The sequence below is a fragment of the Bombyx mori genome, chromosome 17 (genome assembly GCF_030269925.1).
Source record: "Bombyx mori chromosome 17, ASM3026992v2".
NCBI classification, from domain to species: domain Eukaryota; kingdom Metazoa; phylum Arthropoda; class Insecta; order Lepidoptera; family Bombycidae; genus Bombyx; species Bombyx mori.
In genome coordinates, this window is record NC_085123.1 from 14,518,662 (window position 1) to 14,538,307 (window position 19,646).

General features: G+C 38.7%; 3 protein-coding genes across 3 annotated transcripts in view; 2 read left to right on the forward strand and 1 right to left on the reverse strand.

Moving 5' to 3' along the window:
• Nucleotides 1–19,646, reverse strand: part of LOC101740731 (major royal jelly protein 1-like) — a 198,324-nt gene that overhangs the window by 70,520 nt on the left and 108,158 nt on the right. The gene's annotated exons all lie outside the window — the stretch shown is intronic.
• LOC105841787 (uncharacterized) lies at nt 9,678–13,954 on the forward strand. The gene is made up of 4 exons (XM_062673478.1): nt 9,678–9,819; nt 11,125–11,311; nt 12,248–12,350; nt 13,719–13,954. Exons 1-4 carry the CDS (start codon nt 9,805–9,807, stop codon nt 13,906–13,908), a joined length of 495 nt encoding a protein of 164 aa, XP_062529462.1. The 5' UTR covers nt 9,678–9,804; the 3' UTR covers nt 13,909–13,954.
• Nucleotides 14,724–18,934, forward strand: LOC134200487 (L-dopachrome tautomerase yellow-f2-like). Its single transcript, XM_062673480.1, has 4 exons — nt 14,724–15,088; nt 16,786–16,962; nt 17,872–17,985; nt 18,566–18,934. The coding sequence occupies exons 1-4, from the start codon at nt 15,025–15,027 to the stop codon at nt 18,592–18,594; spliced, it is 384 nt and encodes a 127-aa protein (XP_062529464.1). The 5' UTR covers nt 14,724–15,024; the 3' UTR covers nt 18,595–18,934.

A 19,646-nucleotide genomic window follows, 5' to 3' on the forward strand; every position in this document is an offset into this window, starting at 1 on the left:
GCCCAGGGTATGGATTGACTAAAGAGAATAATCGGGGGTGTGAGATTCCTCCTCCTAATACGGGAGGAAATCCGTGTGGAGCTTCCCCTCTGAAATAGCACCGCAGTACTTTTCGCTGGGTTGATGTCTATACGCCATTTTCGGAACCACTGTCCTAGAGCTAGGGCTGCGCTCTGAAGCTTCTTCGCGATTAGGGACTTGTTTCTACTGGAATAGTAAACAGTCGTGTCGTCGGCAAATAAAGCTAAATGGATCGGCGGTGACCGGGGAATATCATTAACGAATAAGCTAAATAGGAGGGGTGAGAGGACAGAGCCTTGCGGGACTCCAGCTGTGAGAGGTCGTGGGGAGGAGCGGGTTCCCTCGACTCGATATCGAAAAGAGCGGTTCGACAAGAAGTGCCGTATGATGAGCACGAGACTATCCGGCACACCCATGTTGAATAGTTTGAAAATCAAACCGTTGTGCCAGACTTTGTCGAACGCTTTTGCGACGTCGAAGGAGAGAGCTCCCGTGTATAACGGTTTTGGTCGATTAAGCCCCACAAGAATGTCCTCCGTGAGGCGGTACACCTGTTGAACGCATGAGTGATTTGTACGGAATCCGAATTGTTCATCGATGAGAATGCCCTTGGATGAGACGAAGTCTCTGAGGCGTTTGTAGAGCAGACGCTCATACAGTTTGCCTAGAGACATGAGGAGGCTGATCGGGCGGTAGCTCGTCGGATTATTTTTTGGTTTACCGGGTTTATGTATGCCGATAACGTCCGCTTCTTTCCACACCGCGGGAAAGATACAGTTCGCCATAGCGGCATTGAAAATAGATGCCAACATCACGATGAGTTGGACGGGTAGAAGTTTAATAACGCGGTTGGATATACTGTCGGAACCGGGAGCCTTGCGAGGACGTAGGTCTTTGATCAAGTCTTTAACTTCCATCGGGGTGACGGGTGGTAACGCATCCGAGGGTGGCAAGGAGGCTCTGCGTTCTACCTCACTGTCTACTAATTCTACATGAACAGGGTCCACGGATTGAGTGCTGGGCGTGCACTGGGTTTGCAATGTATCGGCCAGTAGCTCTGCTTTTTCGTCATCATCGAACGCCGCGGGGCCTACGAGGGGGGGCATAGTTACTACCGCATCCGATTTGAGAGTACGAGCTAGGCGGTAGTAAGACCTTTGGGAGGGCGCGAGTCCTTCTAAGAAATCAGACCATCTGGCATCTCGGACTTCGGCGATGCGAGACTTTACGTCGCGTTGTAGGGCACGCATTCGAATACGATTTTCCGCGGTAGGATACCTGTCGTAGGCGCGTATCGAGGCGTTCTTAGCTCTAAGGAGTTCCCTAATATCATCGGACAATTTGAAGCGGTGCAGGAAGTCCTCCGCTACAACTTGTTTCGATGATCTATCTAATGTTGAGGTGATGTGTGACGTTAAGATGTCTATGGCTTCAGCGGTATCCTGAGGAGACGGGGTAGAGTCCGGGTTAAACGGGAGCGATGGTGGATCAGATTCAGCCAGGCTGATGCCCAGCGTGTGCCAATCCACCACAGTCCTCGTGACGGGAACGGAGTCGGGAGTGCGACCGAGCTTCATAACGACGGGACGGTGGTCTGAATCTAACTCTGAAACTACTTCGATCGAGTGTAAGCTCAGAGTTACGTTTTTTAATAACGCTATGTCGAGTATATCCGGGCGATGCGCGATATTTAGCGGGTAGTGAGTCGGTGTTAGCGGAGCGACGATATCGAAGGCGAGATCATCGACTAACGTGTCAAGCCGCCTGCCATTCGGGGTTGTGGTGTGTGAGTTCCACCTGATGTGTTTACAATTTAGGTCGCCCGCCAGAATGACAGAGCTCCCCATGCCGAGCAGCGCCTCGATATCACTGCTTAGAACGTTCTTATCCTGTGGAAGATAAACGGACGCGATAACGATCGGCGCGTGTCCCGTCAGTGACATTCGGCACACTGATGCTTCGATATTAGCGAGCGCGGGAGGATCGAGCGGGACGCAATGCAGGGCTCTTCTATAGTAAATGACGGTACCACCACCACGAGCAGAGAGCCTGTCGTTCCTGACCATGCTATAGTTCGCGATTTTAGGGTCACGGCGCGCGGGCTTAAGTAGGGTCTCCTGCACTAAAAAGATATCAATTTGATGGTCATGCAAAAAGTCAGAAACCTGATCACGTTGATTTGCGAGACCGTAAGCGTTAAAAAATCCTATCGTTACAGATAGGGGCTTTATTCTACTTATATACGCCATTGATTACCGGCGGAGTGAGGGGAGGACGTACGTATTTAATGACGTGTATACGTCGGCGTATTCTTGCACAACGGCGATAAAGTGTTGTGCAGTGGAGGCAGCGCGAATGGCGTCGCCCAAAGCGTTAACGCGCTCAAAGTTGATCGACTGAAAGAAGTCGATCGCTAAAGCGAGATTGTCGGACGCGGTCGGAGGGCTAGTCGCGGGAGAGGGACGAGTCGCGGGGGCGGGACGAATCGCGGAGGAGGGAGTTGTAGCCGTGTTCGTATACGGCAGCGGTTTCGCCCAGGCCGAGACACTGGGCACCGGCGCCGGAACGAACGCTGGCTTAGCCTGCGACACAGAGGGTGCCCAGGCTTTGATGTCTGGTATGGCCAACTATGTTGTTTAGAAAAAATAAATTTATAAGTAATGTAATTATAAAGTACTAATATTCTAAAGGACTTTATTGTCTTTGCGAACTTATCTTTATTTGTTATAAACTGATTTCCTGTTTGTTTAAAGTTTAATTGGTTTTTGAATTTAGTAAATATAGCACTGTATTTATTCATCTATATATTAATATGGGAAGCAAAAATTTTGTATCCCTTTTTACGAAAATTGCGCGGACCGAGGAGTATGAAATTTTCCACACTTATATGGAATATAGAGACGAAGTGCACAATGCTAATATTTTTTTAAATAATGCATAAAAGATACATTAAATCAATAAAGAAAACATTACACACACTACCATGTATTTGACACACACACATATAATCTTTGTTTATTGTCAAACTTTTGTTATTTTATTTATTTTATTCTTATTGTACACACAAAGAAAATACAATAAAAAACAGATTTAAAGAATGTCTAAATACTATGTACAAAGGCGAGCTTAACTCATTCATGAGTTTTCTTCCAGCAAACCAATAGCAGAGTGAAATACGATGTATAAGAGGGGAATAGTGTATAATATAAAAGCTATTAAAGCATGATTTTTAAACTAAGCTTTAAAAAAAAAAATCTATTATAAAATGAAAAATACATATAAATAAACATACATAAAACAATAACTTAAATACAATTAAAGTGACAGGAAATGTTTCTTCATTTGACTCTTAAAAACTTCTAGAGAGGAACTAGCACGAATAGGTTGAGGGAGAGAATTCCATAATCGCACTGCTTGTATTGTGAAAGAGCCACTATAGCGACTAGAGCTGTGAATGGGAGTTTTTAAAAGAAGAGATGTGGCTTGTCGACTAACTTTGATTCTGTTGTACAACAGTTTTGTACGGTCTATATTGGAATATGGCTCCGTCACATAGAACCCCCAATATAATATTTATATTCAGCGACTAGAAAGAGTCCAAAAAAAGTTTTTTAAGCATCTTTTATACCATTGTCGTCGCTTTAACTCTCCAGAACCGACAGAATTTGTCTCTCTAGTCGATCGCAGGCTACTGAGGGATCAAATGTTTTTATATAAAATAATAAATAATGAGATTGATTCTAGCTATCTACTTTCCAAAATTTCATTTAAATGTAGTCGTATTTCCGCGCGTTCTAAACAGACCTTCCACATGTCCACGGCTCGAACGAAATATGCTTCTAATTCTTTTGTCCGTAGATCTTGTAGGTTGTATGATGCTAAGTTCTCTAATGCTGATATCTTTTGCTTGTCACTTGTAGCATATAGAAAAGCTATTTTGGAGTGTTTATAGGGTGATTTGGCCCGATAAGTATTGTAGTTTTATAGTGTGAGTGAATGTATAAAATGATATGTGCGTATTGTGTTGCTTTTGTTTTTTTTTGTAATTTAAATTTCTAAATTTCTCTTCTTGTTCACTGTCTACTTATATGTGATTTTGATTGTGGAAACATATTTGGTTATTGTTTTAGCTATATTTTTTTAAATATTGTATGTTTTGTATTGTACTGTTTGTTTCCCAAATAAATAAATAAATAAATAAAATAAATAAACTTTGCCGTCAGGAATCAGGTATTCAAAGCGTTCACGGAGATAGATAGGGGCATCGGGATTGTGAAGAATAGAATAGAGAAAAGAGAGAATGTGGCAATCACGACGTCGCCTAATCGGCAGCCACCCCAGCTCAGCCCGGAAATCAGACATACTTCCGGAGACCAAAAATGAAGCGGATGCACAAATTCTGCAGACGTTCGAGTTTATCTAAAAGCAATTCAGAAGCATCTAGAAAACAGATATCAGCATAATCGAGAAGAGGAAGTAAAAGCGTTTGGGCAAGAGAAATTTTAGTGCGAAGAGGCAAGAATTTTTGAAGGCGTTTCAGAGACTGAAAGGAGTAAACAGTTTTTCTGCTTACTTCGGAAACGTGATTAATCCACGAGAGGTGACTGTCGATGTATAAACCTAGATTTTTTACACATTTCGAATACGCTATCGGAACGTTGTCGTAGAGGATGGGCGCTAACGAGCTGTAATCGAGAAGGCCGCACATATATCTACCACCAACAATGAGAGCTTGCGATTTCGAAGGATTCACCAAAAGACCAAAGGACTTTGCCCAGTTGTAAATCGCAGAGAGATCCACGTTGATTGCCGAAATGGCAGCCCCAACGTCAGCAACCCTCGTATGGCGATATAGCTGCAAGTCGTCTGCATAGAGATGGAAGTGTGAAGATATAGATTGAGAAATTGTGTTTATAAACACAGAGAAGAGAAGAGGAGAAAGTACGCCACCCTGTGGAACACCCGCAGTGAGGTCACACCACTCAGAGAAAGACTCTTCGTAGCGAACCGACTGCGAGCGTCCACGGAGGTAAGAATTAAACCACTGAATTACCGAAGAAGAGACATTAAGAGAGGATAGGATACCGAGAAGAATGTCAAAATCAACTGAATTAAAAGCATTGCTGAAGTCCAGTAAAACCAAAATAGTAATTGATTTCCGCTCCATGGCCAAGCGAATATCATCGGTGATTTTCACCAACGCGGTGACAGTGCTGTGACCTGGACGGAATCCAGATTGATACGGACTCAGTAGGTTATTCGAAGAGAGGTAAAAAGAAAGTTGTTTTTGAACAATGCTCTCGAGGACTTTGGAAAAGATCGGAAGAATAGAGATGGGACGGTAATGGGATAAAGAAGAAGGTTTTGCAATTTTAGGCAAGGGTAGGACATGAGCCTTTTTCCAAAGTGACGGAAAGGAACTGGACTCAAGAGAAAAATTTATTATGTGGCATAGGATAGGAGCAAGTTCCTCCATGATAAGTGTGAACATTTGAAGCTGCAGATTATCACATCCTACTGCCTTAGTGGAAATGGATTGAAAATATTTTTTAATATCCCGCTTAGCAATTGGTGTAAAGGAAAAAGAAGTATTTAATGGCTTAGAAAGATTTGAGAGATGATTAAGAGTAGAAAGTTTGATGGTGGCATCGAGCGTGACTGGAGGCTTGACAAAATGCGCATTGAGTGCGTCAATATTCGCACTTACGGTATTCTCCTCAACAGCCTTACCGATACCAAGAGACTTGAGAAATCGCCATACTTGTGTAGAATCGAGATTAGTTACGGAATTGTGAATGTGGCGTCTCTTTGCATCCCTACACAGGCGACTGCAACGGTTGCGAAGTTTTTTGTAGACTGCCCAGTTTACCTCAGACGAGTTCTTCCTATACCTCAATTTCGCTTTATTGCGCCTACTCATGAACAACTTAATTTCATCAGAGAGCCATGGTGCAGGCAAGTGCCTAACCCTGATTCTCTTGAGAGGTGCATGGTTGTTGTAGAGATCTAATAGTAGGTTGTTAAAGGCAGCAACTTTACTGTCGATGTCATTGCAATTGTAAACAGACGACCAGTCCAGATTACCAGCATCAATCCTCAAACGCTCGAGAGCAATATCTTTGAAACTGCGTAGAAGGAGAAATTTAGATTTGCGTCGAGGACAACGAACTTTGTAAGAAAGGTAAATAAGGTCGTGATAAGAGAACGAAGCTGATAACTGTCCATGCGTTGAAACTTTGGAAGGGTCAGAGACAATAATAAGATCTAAGAGAGAAGGAGTAGAGTGAGGAGCACGATGAGTCGCCCCCAAGGGAAGAGGGTGCATGTTTACAGGAGAGACTAGAGAGAGGAATCGCTGAGACCGTGCGTCATCCCTGATCAGGCAAGTGTTGAAGTCTCCAAGGATCAAGACATGGTCATATATAGAACATACATTTTCTAACATACTTTCAAAAGATGAGAAATAATCAATGTGACTTGAAGGACTATAAAAAACACCAAGAAGTATCTTGGTGTGCTGGATAGTTACCTCTATAAAGAGGTGCTCAGCAGATTGAGTATATTCGCTTGGTGACTGATCAACGACTGCATGCTTCAGATCAGCACGGAGGTAGATTGCAACACCACCAGATCCGCGACCTGTCCTGTCATTTCGCAAAAGTTTGTATCCGGGGAGTGCATATTGCGAGGATGGGAGTGAAGGCTTCAGAAAAGTCTCAGAGATAAGCACAGCGTGAACATGGTCTGAGTCAAAGGAAGATAATAGATCAGGAAAATGTGCGTGAACACTTTGAGCATTGATATGAACGACGTTGAAACATTTAGAAGAAGACGAAAGGGAATAAGCAAGTTGATCGCGTAGATGAGTGGAATCGTCATTATCAAACGCACTAGTAAAGCTTCTATCAGAAGAAACAGAAGAAGAACATGACAAAAAAATTTCATCAGTGTCACTGTACATGAAATGCTTTAAATAAGTAATAAAAATCAATAATACCAATAAAATAATAAACAAAGACTAACAAAACAAAAAAAAAACAAAAAAAAAATTACTCCTAAAATCGTTAATAACTTCTAAGAATACAAAATATAATACTATCAAACTAACCTCCAAGAAAAACAAATTACAGACAATTCTTTTAAATCATCAATTATTTGGTATACCTACAACTAACATTGATGGCCAAAAGCCACAGAGCCAAAGTTCTATTGTAAAGGAGGTACCATGACATGGGGTAAATTGGGATTCTGGGGTAAATTGGGACAAACCTGCGGAAGATTCTCAAAGTACTTGTAGCACGGAATCTACCTAATTTTCTTTAAGGTAATATTTATCAATGTATAGAAGAAAAACCAAGTTAACTATGGAAGTACTAAACATGAGTTTAGTTGGTCCCAAAAATTCGTCAAATTAAATTTAAAATAGTGGTTGAAAAGTGCGTTTTAAAACAGCTTAAAGAACTTTTAAAAAAAGTGATATTATCGTTGTTTTTTCAATAAGATCACAGTTTATATAAGTTTTTAATACACCTGGAAATACCACAACAAACGGTAAGTTGCAATATTCTTATTTTAAATACAATATTTCGACAAAATAAAAAATTTATATTTTTTCCTTTCTTTTTGGGGAAAATTGGGACGTATGTAGGGTAATTTGGAACGAGACTGGAAAAATTAGGGACGAGAAAACACAAAATTGGAACGCCAAAAGACAAAATAGGGATGGCTTGTTAGGGTTGTCACTGATATCTTATAATAGATTTTTTAGCCTATACTATCACTTAATTGCGTGATGTAAAGAAGGTTAATGTGTTTATCAGTTAGTTTATGTAAGTATTATAGGTAAAAGAAAAGTATATATATAATTACTTTTTTTTCGCGACATTTACCTTGTAATATCTGCCCGGTCGTATGTTCTTTATAGCAATAAAAAAATTAAAAGTTAAAAGAACTCAAACGAATCAAAACTTTTGTTATTTCAGAATCTATTCACGCATCGAATCATGATTTTGTTAACATTCACAACGAACACACACAAATAAAAACAGGTCTCAGATTTTAAATGTAACATTAATTAAAAATCCGAGATATCCAATTATGAGTGAGTGAATTAATTGAGTTTAGTTATTTCGCTTAGAAAGAATTTCTTTTATTTTTGTTATTATTGGCAGTAATCAGATAAAGCTGTTTTTTTATCTTATTCACCTGATATCTTACTCTTGCTAAAATATAACATGCACATACTTTTTTTGATCATTGTATTGTTGATTATCATTCACGTCACATCGCTTCGGAATAGAAACCAGCTTAATTTACACTATGTTGTGTATTGTGCTTAAATTATGGATTGTATTCATCATTTCGGTCCATATAAATAATTATATGGCACCTACCTATATATCGCAGTACTGCGAGTTGACAACCCTTACAAATATCCCAATTTAACCCTTAACCGTGTCAATTTACCCCGGACGCTGGGTAAATTGGGACGGCCATTATTTTACCGATTATTTCTTTAAAATGAATAATTAAAATAATGTAACGGTTTTTATCACCTAGGTACGTTCAAGACTCAACTTATTTCTTTGGTTGAGCAGTGACTATTTAATTGGAACTATTTTAAAATTCAATCTGAAGGTCGATTTTGTCCCTATTTACCCCATTGTACGGTAGGTAACATACCAATACATGTCATTGTGTCAAACTTGTCAAAGTCATATCAATGTTATGTTATTATGTTGAAATACATGGTTATACATAATACATCACTAAGTTTAACCAACAAACATAAACTATAATATTAACTTATGTATCAAAATTAACAAACGCCAAACTAAGAAATAAAGTAAAACAGAAAGATAGACATAAAAATGAGTATGGAATACATCAAAGAATTTTAACAAAGTAAAATAATTAAAAATAAATATTATGCTATACTTTCCTTAAAATAAATAAAGTGAAACATTATTGTTTAGGCGGTTTACGGATCCTCTTGTCCGACGTATTCTTGACCTGCGACTTTGTGGTTTTCACGGCTTCAACAGACTCATCACTAGGCGCTGGTGCCACAGGGTACTGATTTATCAACAGACGGAGCTCAGCGACAGTCTCTATCTTCCGACGTGTTTTATCAGACAGCTGGATTACTATCTTGCCTTCTGATGTCCAGCACTGCTTAAGGCCAAAATGTTTGCGAGCACCCAGAAACGTATCATGGCGGGACTTCGTCAAGAATTCAGACAACGTCAACCCAGAACCCTTCAGCAACACCTTATTCTTCCAAACTTCACTTCGATGGCTATGGCATTTGAACCTTATTAAAACTGGACGAGGCTTGCTTTTATTAGCTCCAAGATGATGACAGGTTACTATGTCAGTTGAAATTATATGACTCAATTTCATGGGACCTTTTAAAATATCCAAAACAGTAGCAGAAGGGTCTTTATTATTGTTGACCCCATGAAGCAACAGTACTTTCCGACGAGACATCATTTCGTGTCTGTCCAGGCCCAAAGTAAGCAACTCGATTTGAGTTTTCAAAGCACTTAGTGCATTACACACAAAGGATTTAAATTCAGCAAACTCACGGGATAAACTCGCTATGGTTTTATGTGGGAGATCTGTGGTAGCTGCATTCTTCAAATCTTCTTCGTGTTGTGCCATTCTTAAGTTCAGTGTTGTAGACAAGTCTTCCAGTTGTGCAAATAGTTTGGAGTAAATATCCATGGTGATGATAATTAAGTTTTTAGTTTGAGTGAGTTCAGAGGAGAAATAATTGTTGAAATGAGAGTATTGGAGGTCAGTGATCAACCTGGTATCAATAAATCATAACAATATAAGCTGTATTATATTTAAATTAAAATAAATCTTAGAACACAAAATTTTTGTATTGACACTTAGACTACCCTCACGTAAAAAAAAAAAGAAAAAAAAAAAGTTATTGCTTAAAGTCTGTAGTCAAATTGAGAATAGGTTAGTATTGTTTATCTTTAATATTACGAGTATTTTTCTATAGTGTAGTCTTGGCAAAATCTGTAACAATAGGACTGTAATAATGTTGAAACTAATAATTTCAATTAATTATAGTCGAATTTCGACTACTGCGGTACCACTAGTATTTATTAAAAGTGTAATTGCCCAGATTGATACTTAATCTGTTTCTTCGATATTGGATATTCTCGATAAGTGCAATGTAGATTGGGTTAGTTGCAGGTTCCGACTTGTGAATGTGCCATTAGAAATTTGACAGTTTTTTGTATATACTAGAATGATTTTCTTTTTTCGCACCACAACCAATTTTTCAATTTCAGTTTCTTTCTTCTTCTCTTCTTTCTTCTTCAGACATAGCCGATCAAATTATTCTTTACATTAGTACAAATATCAGTCCCATCCTCGAAACTGGAACGCAAAATTGTTTCTCCACAGAAATATCACTGGAACTAGGTACGATTCGTACTAGGTACGACTAGGTAAAAAAATAGTGGCCTAAAGGATAGAGGAGATCCGTAGAAGAACCAAAGTTACTGACTGAAAGTTACTGATTAGCAAGCTGAAGTAGCAGTGGGCAGGCCACATAGTGCGAAGATCGGACGGCCAATGGGGCAGAAAGATCCTCGAGTGGAGACCACGTACTGGCAAACGCAGTGTGGGACGGCCACCTACCAGATGGACCGACGACCTGGTGAAAATTGCTGGGTCACGTAGGATGCAGGTGGCAGCGGACCGGCCGCACTGGACATCAGTTGGAGAGGCCTATGTTCAGCAGTGGAAAGTAGACAGGCTGAGATGATGATGATGAAAGGATAGAGCTACCGGTGTACTACTAGTATCGAGGGATACCATGCTAACGTTCGATTTTCGTAAACAGAACCAATTTTTCTGACGAAATACGAACATAGCGCATGCATTGTTTTATCGTGTAATAAAAATCAAACTTGTGAGCTAGTTCATCCGTCTCAGCAATAGAAAAAATAGGTCTCTTAAGATTACGCGACTCGAGATGCTATAGAATATAGATGATAAACGAATATTAGCAACGGCATGAGGATGCTAGGGCCTTTCCGACGAAATTGTATCATTAAGATTTCCTAACTTAATTTTAAGGATCTCAGCGAACGCGATACAAACCCAAGGGGAGTTTTGTATGACAGAAATTATGATAACAACATTTTATTTTTCACAAACGAAGATCGCACTAATCTGTACTGTTGGAACATGGACACGTCGATGGATGTAAACAATATCCAATTCCTAACTGGAATTTCGAGTGACAACGGCTTCTACATAAGTGGTTAGAATTCATATTTATTTTTTTAATTTGCCGTTTTAGGCAGACGAGCATACGACCCACCTGATGGAAAAAGGTCACCGTCGCTCATAGACGTCAGCAATGCCAGATGCAGAGCAAAGCCGCTGCCTACCATTAAGTACTCTCCGCAAGCCTCGTTTGAAGAAGGACATGTCATAGCGCTCAGAAAACACCGTGGAGGGGAGCTCATTCCAAAGCCGGAAAGTACGTGGCAAAAAAAGATCTTTGGAAACGCACTGTCGATGAACACAGCGGCTCCAGATAATATAGATGAACTCTGCTCCGATGGCGGGAAGATATTTGTGAAGTAAGTTGTATTGACAGATATATATAATCGACCAGTAAAGGAAAATACCTACCTACCGCTACAAAATACACAGCTGAAATTTACAAATTATGCCTCAAGGTGAGTGATGACATTCAGAATGTGATGTCTATGTGATGGGATCCGATAAACACTTAAAACCACACGGGCTGAGTTCTTTCACTGGTCTGTTTATTCTACAGCACAATGACTAGATTCGCCGACGTTATTCTACCAGTGCTGGGGATGTGGTATTTATGCTAATGTTACGCATCAGTGTTTTAAGCTACTAAAGCGTATGGTGGGTGGTCACAGCCAATATTTATTTGCGAAAAACCTTTGACTTTGGTAAAAGAAATAAACACAACTTTTAGTGAAGTTGCCCGATATTGACTATCACCCTTAAAGGTCTAAGGAACGATATTTTATTGGTAGGGTTTAGACGAAATAACAAATGAATCGTACCAAATTGCAGAGAAACTCTGTCCTTGTACATATAAGCGATACACAGCCGCGCTCTTGTTTACCATAAAGAAAGACCAATTTCGTCAATACAAAGGACATCCTGTAAAGGGGTAACAATTCTAATTGGCTTTCGTTATGTCTTTTCGCAGCTATAAACACAGATGGGCTTACATTTTATATCATGGTAAACAGATATAGGGGCTTGACTGATGATGTTTATAACGAAAACCATATCAACTTCGCTGATTATACGTGAGTAATTTATCTGTTTACCATAAAATTAATGAAAAAGTCATGCAAAGCAGATGGAGTCCAGACGCTAGAGTATGATGCTACCAACTCAAGTTGTGAGACTTAGACCAAACTTTCAATCCAATGTGCTACTTAGAACTGCCAACGTTTATTATAAAAAAAAGAACACAATATTCCTAACCTAAAAGTAAATGTTATTATCCGCAACATGCTTCGTCAGATTACAGAAATATAGACTAAATTCTGCTGCCGATTTCATAATAAGCGATGTTAGAACTAGGGTACATTATTTTTGAACATCTCAGATAGATAGGTATTTGTTTCATTGGGATCGCAAATACATTCTTCGATTACCGAATGTCCCAAATCTTTTTAACCGTTTTAATCGAATCATTAATAAACGAGTACACTATTAAGTGAAAAACTATCAAGTCCATGCATGGCAGGTGCATTTACTAGTGGTAGGGTCTCGCGTGTGTCCGCATGGGTAGGCACCACCACCCTGCCTATTTCTGCCGTGAAGCAGTAATGCGTTTCGGTTTGAAGGGTAGCCGTTTTAACTATACTGAGACCTGAGAACTCTATCTCAAGGTAGATGGTGGCATTTACGTTGTAAATATCTATGGGCTCCAGAAACTACTTAACACCGGGCGGACTTTGAGCTCGTCTACCTATCTAAGTAATAAATAAATAAAATGGTGTAAGACGGTGGTATTAAATAAACCGCATTATTTAACAGTTATCCGTTATGATTCTGTACCTTCCGATCAGAACAGACACTTAAGAGGACAGTTTTCATCAAAATAATATATTCGTATTTCTTTAATGATTGGTCTTAACACTAAAGATACCATAACTTATCAACTTATTACTGGTGGTAGGGTTCTGTGTAGAAGCCCGCCCGGGTTGGTACCACCGTCCTGTCTATTTCTGCCGCAAAACAGTAATATTGTGTTCCGGTCTGAAGGACAGGATAGCCGGTGTAACATACATAAGGCTGCCCATCCAGGCCAGGATAGGCAGCGCATCTGAGTCACTGATGTAGTTTGGATGTCTATGGGCGACGGTTATCATTTCCCATCAGATGAGCCGTAAGCTCGTCTGCCTATCGAAAGCAATAAAAAAAAAAGGACCGTTTTTCAACTTCAGCATCGAAAATGCACGTATCTCCTTATTGCTTTTGCACATTTGACTTCATGACTTTTTCTTATCAATTAATCTACAGTTATTATATTATGTACTTTTGTTTTTGTTTTATTTATTTTGAGTAATACTTGTCGTATACCGTTATCGATCCGCTATGATTAGAAATAGCTAGAAATAGGTGGAATAATAAGTGTTTGTATGATTAGTGTTAATAATCCATAGAGCTACTATCGAAGAAATGTTGAGGAACACAAAGTGCATCCAGCCGACTAATAGTACGTATTTCATTAACAATTGGAGGATTAAAATTCAAGGAAACGTTGGCTCACCAAAGTACATGGTGAAATATGTAACAGACGAATACATTGAGTCTCAATTGAAGGGATTAGGGGAAGGGATCGAAAGAAAATGATTCAGAATTATGAGTTAATAAAATATATATAATATAAAAACGGAAATGCATTTTTATTTTTTTTAAGTTGTAGCTTTAATCATCAAGGGACGGTGATGGTAAGTCACATTTCGCTAAACCCCACCATTCTGAATCAAAGAGAACTAGGCTAAAGTAAGACAGTGGGCCATATTCTGAACGAGCATACGATTTGCGATGCCAATTTAGACTGGAGTACTAAGACAGTCAAACTACTGCTTAATCAACAATCATGTCGAGTCGAGTATAATACATATTATAATGAATAAATTATGGTTGTAGTCAAATAAACTAGTGGTCAGCAACCTTGACAACCAAGCATGGGCCAAATTATACAGACGACTGCCACTCCAGTAGTGGCGAGTGATCTGCTTGACCCCGGATTCCAGATTCCCGAAGCACCCGGATCGCGACCAACAAGTTTCCTACGCCATTTATGGAGTATGGTTTCTGACCTGTAGGTTCCTATTCCCAGTAGATTACCAATAGACAAAATAGGATCTTAAGTCCACACATAGCAATTGAGATAACCAATGTATCATTAAATTGGTTAAACGGCATTTAAGCTATTCCACAACGAATGCTATGAAAGAGGAAAATTAAAAAATATACAAACATATATTATGACAGTTACGATATTTTTATTATGTAATTAAAACAAGTTGATTTTAGTTCACTTGATTGAGGAAAAAAATCTAACCGTTATCGAAATCGGAATGGCAAGGGATAAACATGTTAAGTGGTTTACTTCGAGACATGAGAGAGATACTATTGCAGTTATTTTAATGCAATTGTGGTATTTTAACCACATTGTCTGTATATCAATTCTTTTTTGTGAACAAAAACATGCCACTGAAGGTACAGATACTACTCTCCGACGAAAATTGTACTAGTTCTGTGAAGACGTGTACAAAATGTTTTGGCTGTGCTTGTCAAAATTACTCCTCACAATAAGCGTTCTGTGTATTTCCGATTTATACGAACGTGTTAATTTCTGGAAGCTATTTGGCTACGACATCGATGGAGTCATTTGTAAGTGGATATTTAATAAAAAATAGCAGTAAAAAATAGCAGAGCAAACTACAGTTACTCTTATAGATGATATCGTTCGAAAACGTGGGTGAAGTTTTGAGATTTTTATCCCTTGAAGTTCTTTTCCACGGTAAGTATTTTATTGTTTGCCGTTTTATATTTAAGTGATCACTAGATCATGATGAGATTTTTTTTTATAACGCCATCTTGTTGTGTCTTTAAAGCGGTTAGTTGCCCTCAATTAAGAAAAATAGTATTATTATTATTCACCAATAGATGTCGGGAAGAGTCATAAAGTTGATTATCGATAAAGTTGATTATTGAAAACACGAATAAAACAACATTTTCTGAAAAGAAATCGTAGCTAGATCGATTTATCACCCCCGAAATCCCCTGTATACTAAATTTTATGAAAATCGTTGGAGCCGTTTCCGAGATTCAGATTATATATTATATATATACAAGAATTGCTCGTTTGAAGGTATAAGATTTATAATTCATAGCAGAGAGGCTAAGATATTTTTTCATACCAAATAAAATCACTACAAAACACAGTGCAACGTATGTATCAGTACAGAAGTCTACGGTGCTACAGATAATGAAACTATGTTTATTTTAAGCCTCGCTCGTTCCAAAACAAAACGAAATTAATTTTAGTTAATGGTATTTTGAATTACTGTAATGATTCTCTACTATTTTAATGGTGAAAGAAAGTTTTTCTTTCCGTCTCCCTTCATTACAATTGTTTTGATGTTAATATTGACAATGTTATGGAAATGAAAAAATAAATTCTACAGATACCAGTGATTCCGAAGTCTAAGTTGTATAATAATAATAAGAATAATGAACAAAGTCTATATTGTACCACTGCTGCTATCCAGTACAGGCGTAATACCTAAACACCTACTCCAATCTTTAAATATATTAGACATAGCAGAGAACACGTACATGACCATACAAAAAGCCGCAATATTAAACACATGTCATGTATAGTCCGTCAATTCTTGCAGGAAGACTTAAATATTCTGCAAGTAGAAAATGAAGCTCACTTAGCATAGGCCCGTGATCTTCATTATACCGAAATGTCTTAAATATTTCGAGAAGCAAAATACAAAAAAAAAACATTTATTCCAAACATAAATTTACAAAAAATGATCTTCCGCCGGCACCTGCGGAGGGACGTGCACACCAGCATCAGACCGACCAATCATTATCTGAGCTTAGAATAATAACAATAACTGCAACAACAACAATAAAATACATACCTATATTAAATTATAAAAAATTACAATTGCAATGCACAATTACAGCACGGAATAGTTTAAATTGATATTTTCGAATTTTATTTGGATAGTACAGGATAATAGCTTGTCAAACTGGGTTGCGTGGTGGAATTAAGTAGGATAGTGCGTCCGCACCTCACACGCTACCTCCACTGGCTTTAAATCAGAAGACAGGGCGTACGCATCTTCAGCCACTTTGAGACCCACCTTCAAAGACCTTCAAATTATAATCTCCAACGCCTACATTTGTAATTCTTCGATTGGCCCTACTTAACTCTGTTGCGAAGAACTCATAAAGAGTTTTGTTGTGCCAATCTAATTTAGACTTTTAGAAGTTTATGTCTTAAGGTTGGTGGAGTGCAAATTGTGCCTATTGACTCTGGTTTTAAAGTAGCTAATTAAAAACTATATCAAATCTGGTTACATGTCTTGAGAATTGTGTTACTGATTCAAACTTTAATCGTATTTTACTTTCATAGCTGTTGTTCAATTAAATCAGTTACTTTATTTATTAATAACTATTTAACTCGCTTATTGATTTCAGGAATTCCATACACGCTCAACATAATGATCAATCCTTTTAGTGCATCAGTTGATAGTCCACTGCTGAGTCCATTCCCGAACTCAAGAGAAACCCAAAAAATTGTCTCAGTATATCAATTGAGCGGTTCCGCGTGTCACGACCTCATTTTCGTTGATACGGGATTCACTGATATACCTGGTACGCTTCTTAGATATTGAGCAGCAGATTAATGAGGCGTAGAGAAACACGCAGCCTATATTGCGTGAGATGCGCCGGGTTTTTAATACGCTTTTATTAGCTTCAGACGTATGTATTTTAGTATGTTAGTATGGTAATGGAATCTTTGAACACGATTTTGAAATTCAACTAAAAAATGAAAAATAAATAATAGTTTAAAAACACCGTAAGAAAAAATGATTTTATTGTAAAAAAGCATGCTATTTTTAATTTAGCTTTATTACAATTTATTTTTTATTTAAGTTGGATTTTCTATAAAAGCGTATTTTGTTAGTTTTTTGAAACAATTATTTATTACATAATAATACCTATATGAAATCACACACAACTATTAAGTGAAGCCTTCTAATACACTTAATGTATCCTAATGAACAAATAGATGGCAATGCATTTTTTTTTAACTATCACGCCACGTTAACTGGTCCCGTGATAAGTTCGTAAAGAACTTGTGTTACAGGTACCAGATAACGGATATAAATGTAAGATTTTTATTATACACATACATATATTTAATATACATCCATAACCCTGGAAAATACATTTATATTTATCATACAAATATATATCTTCCCTTGGCGGGATTCGAACCCGCGACCCCCTTGTGTAGTGACCATGTCACTTACCACCACACCAGACGGCATGTATTAAAACAAACAAAACAACCTCCCTCTCTGACAAATTTATTACTTTAATCCCGAGTTTGACCTTTATCTGCTTGAATGTTATTAGTACGTGTTTCAACTTGATTTTTTAAGCATATGCCTTTATTATTCTCTGTTTGTCGTTTATCAAAATCCGTTTTGGAATTTGGTCAATGTACGAGAAAACATGGCTTTCCAAAAAATATTCATGTTACATCTGAATTTACAGGTAACAAAAAGCAGGTTCGGCCTCCGAGGTTAATGGCCTTTCGGATTTATACTGGAATCCAGCTCTTCAGTTACGAAATCGACGAAAGAATGCTCCGAGATGGAGTCACTTTAGGTCAAATAACTATTAATTGATTTATCTCTTTTTTTATTGCTTAGATCTGCATGGTGTTGTGAGCAGACCGCGGGCCCAAGGATTTTAGGGCCCACCCACTATACGACTCCCCTGCACTCTTACACCCGACGTCCGATCCCCTCCGAGGTCAGAACCGGATGAGATAGGGGGGTTACCGCGGTCAACACTACAACCAGACGGCGCGGCTCACCCCAAGGACGCCCAGCCGACTGAGCCAGTTTTTTTTTAGTTTTTTTATTGCTTAAATGGGTGGACGAGCTCACGGCCCAGCTGGTGTTAAGTGGTTACCGGAGCCCATAAACATCTACAACGTAAATGCCGCCACCCACCTTGAGACATGAGTTGTCTCACTTTTAACATTATAACGGCCCGGGCTTTCAAACCGAAACGCATTACTGATTCACGGCAGAAATAGGCAGGGTGGTGGTACTCTATATTAATGTACCTTTTATTTTGTTATGTTATGAGTATCAGAGACTGACATACATACTTACGAGTATATACGTTTAAATTTGTACAGAAGAAAAACCCAGACAAAGATCTAATTTTCTCTTTCCAGCACTCCCACAAAAGAACCCATACAATTAGTTTTTATTTTTTATTATTTTTTATTATTGCTGATGTGCAATTGAAATTAGGGGGTTAAAATGAACGATGCAGATTTAAAATCACCTAATAACGTTGGTTCGGGTAAGAATAATAAAAATTAAAAGTTGCCGTGGCCTATTTTTATTATTATTATTTTTTATTGCCCTTATATGCAGACGAACATACGGCCATGGACTTCAGCAATGCCAGGGGCAGAGCTAAGCCACTGCCTACCGTTAAGTACTCTCCACCTCGTTTGAAGAAGGGCATGTCATAGCGGCCTGAAGAAAGACATGTCATAGCGATTTGAAGAAGGACATGTCATAGCTTAAAGGCCAAAGGCTATTATTGTTACATGTCCTTTTGAGGCGGGTGTGCTCGAGTCGAGTGACGCTACTGTACCGTGGTTCGAATCCTGCGGACAGGTACCCATTTTTCCAATAAAAACACGTTCTAAACCGATGACCATAAATACCAATTTCCACCATAAAGAAATAATATCATGTAATAAAAATAAAAGGGTATTTTTTTGATAAAAATAAAACAAAAGACCTCAAATGTCAAGGTAAATAACAGCATTTATTTTGTGATGCTCACGTGAACTCGGTAACCAATTACCTGACAGGTTACGACCTTGTTCAATCACCTTTCAATCACCGGAGTAGAGTTCATCCATACTACCTGGAGCCACTGCAGTCCCCTCCACGGTGTTTCCCGAGCGCTATGACATGTCCTTCTTCAAACAAGGCTTGTGGAGAGTATTAAGAGGTTAGCAGCGGCTCCGTTCTGCCCCTGGCATGGCTAAAGTCCATGGGCGACGGTAACCACTCACCACCAGGTGGGCCGTGTGCTCGTCTGCCTACAAACCAAAAAAAAAACTTTTTGCAAATTTTTTTAATCGTCGAGTTGTTAGGTCTATGTTTGGGTTAACAAAATTGATCACCGTAATCATCTCTTTACCGAGCCGTCCATACTTACTGAAGGTTTCTCCGTGACTAATGACTTAACAGGGAGCCCCGTCCGACTAATGCATCACAACACTGAATTATTAA

Excerpts from the sequence above, each read along its gene's own strand:
- LOC134200487 (XM_062673480.1), top strand. The coding sequence starts at position 15,025 with ATGATATCGTTCGAAAACGTGGGTGAAGTTTTGAGATTTTTATCCCTT. Across the intron at positions 15,089-16,785 it reads CCTTGAAGTTCTTTTCCACG|GAATTCCATACACGCTCAAC; the intron begins GTAAGTATTTTA and ends TATTGATTTCAG. Across the intron at positions 16,963-17,871 it reads GGGATTCACTGATATACCTG|GTAACAAAAAGCAGGTTCGG; the intron begins GTACGCTTCTTA and ends CTGAATTTACAG.
- LOC105841787 (XM_062673478.1), top strand. Across the intron at positions 11,312-12,247 it reads CAACGGCTTCTACATAAGTG|CTATAAACACAGATGGGCTT; the intron begins GTTAGAATTCAT and ends GTCTTTTCGCAG. Across the intron at positions 12,351-13,718 it reads ATCAACTTCGCTGATTATAC|AGCTACTATCGAAGAAATGT; the intron begins GTGAGTAATTTA and ends AATAATCCATAG.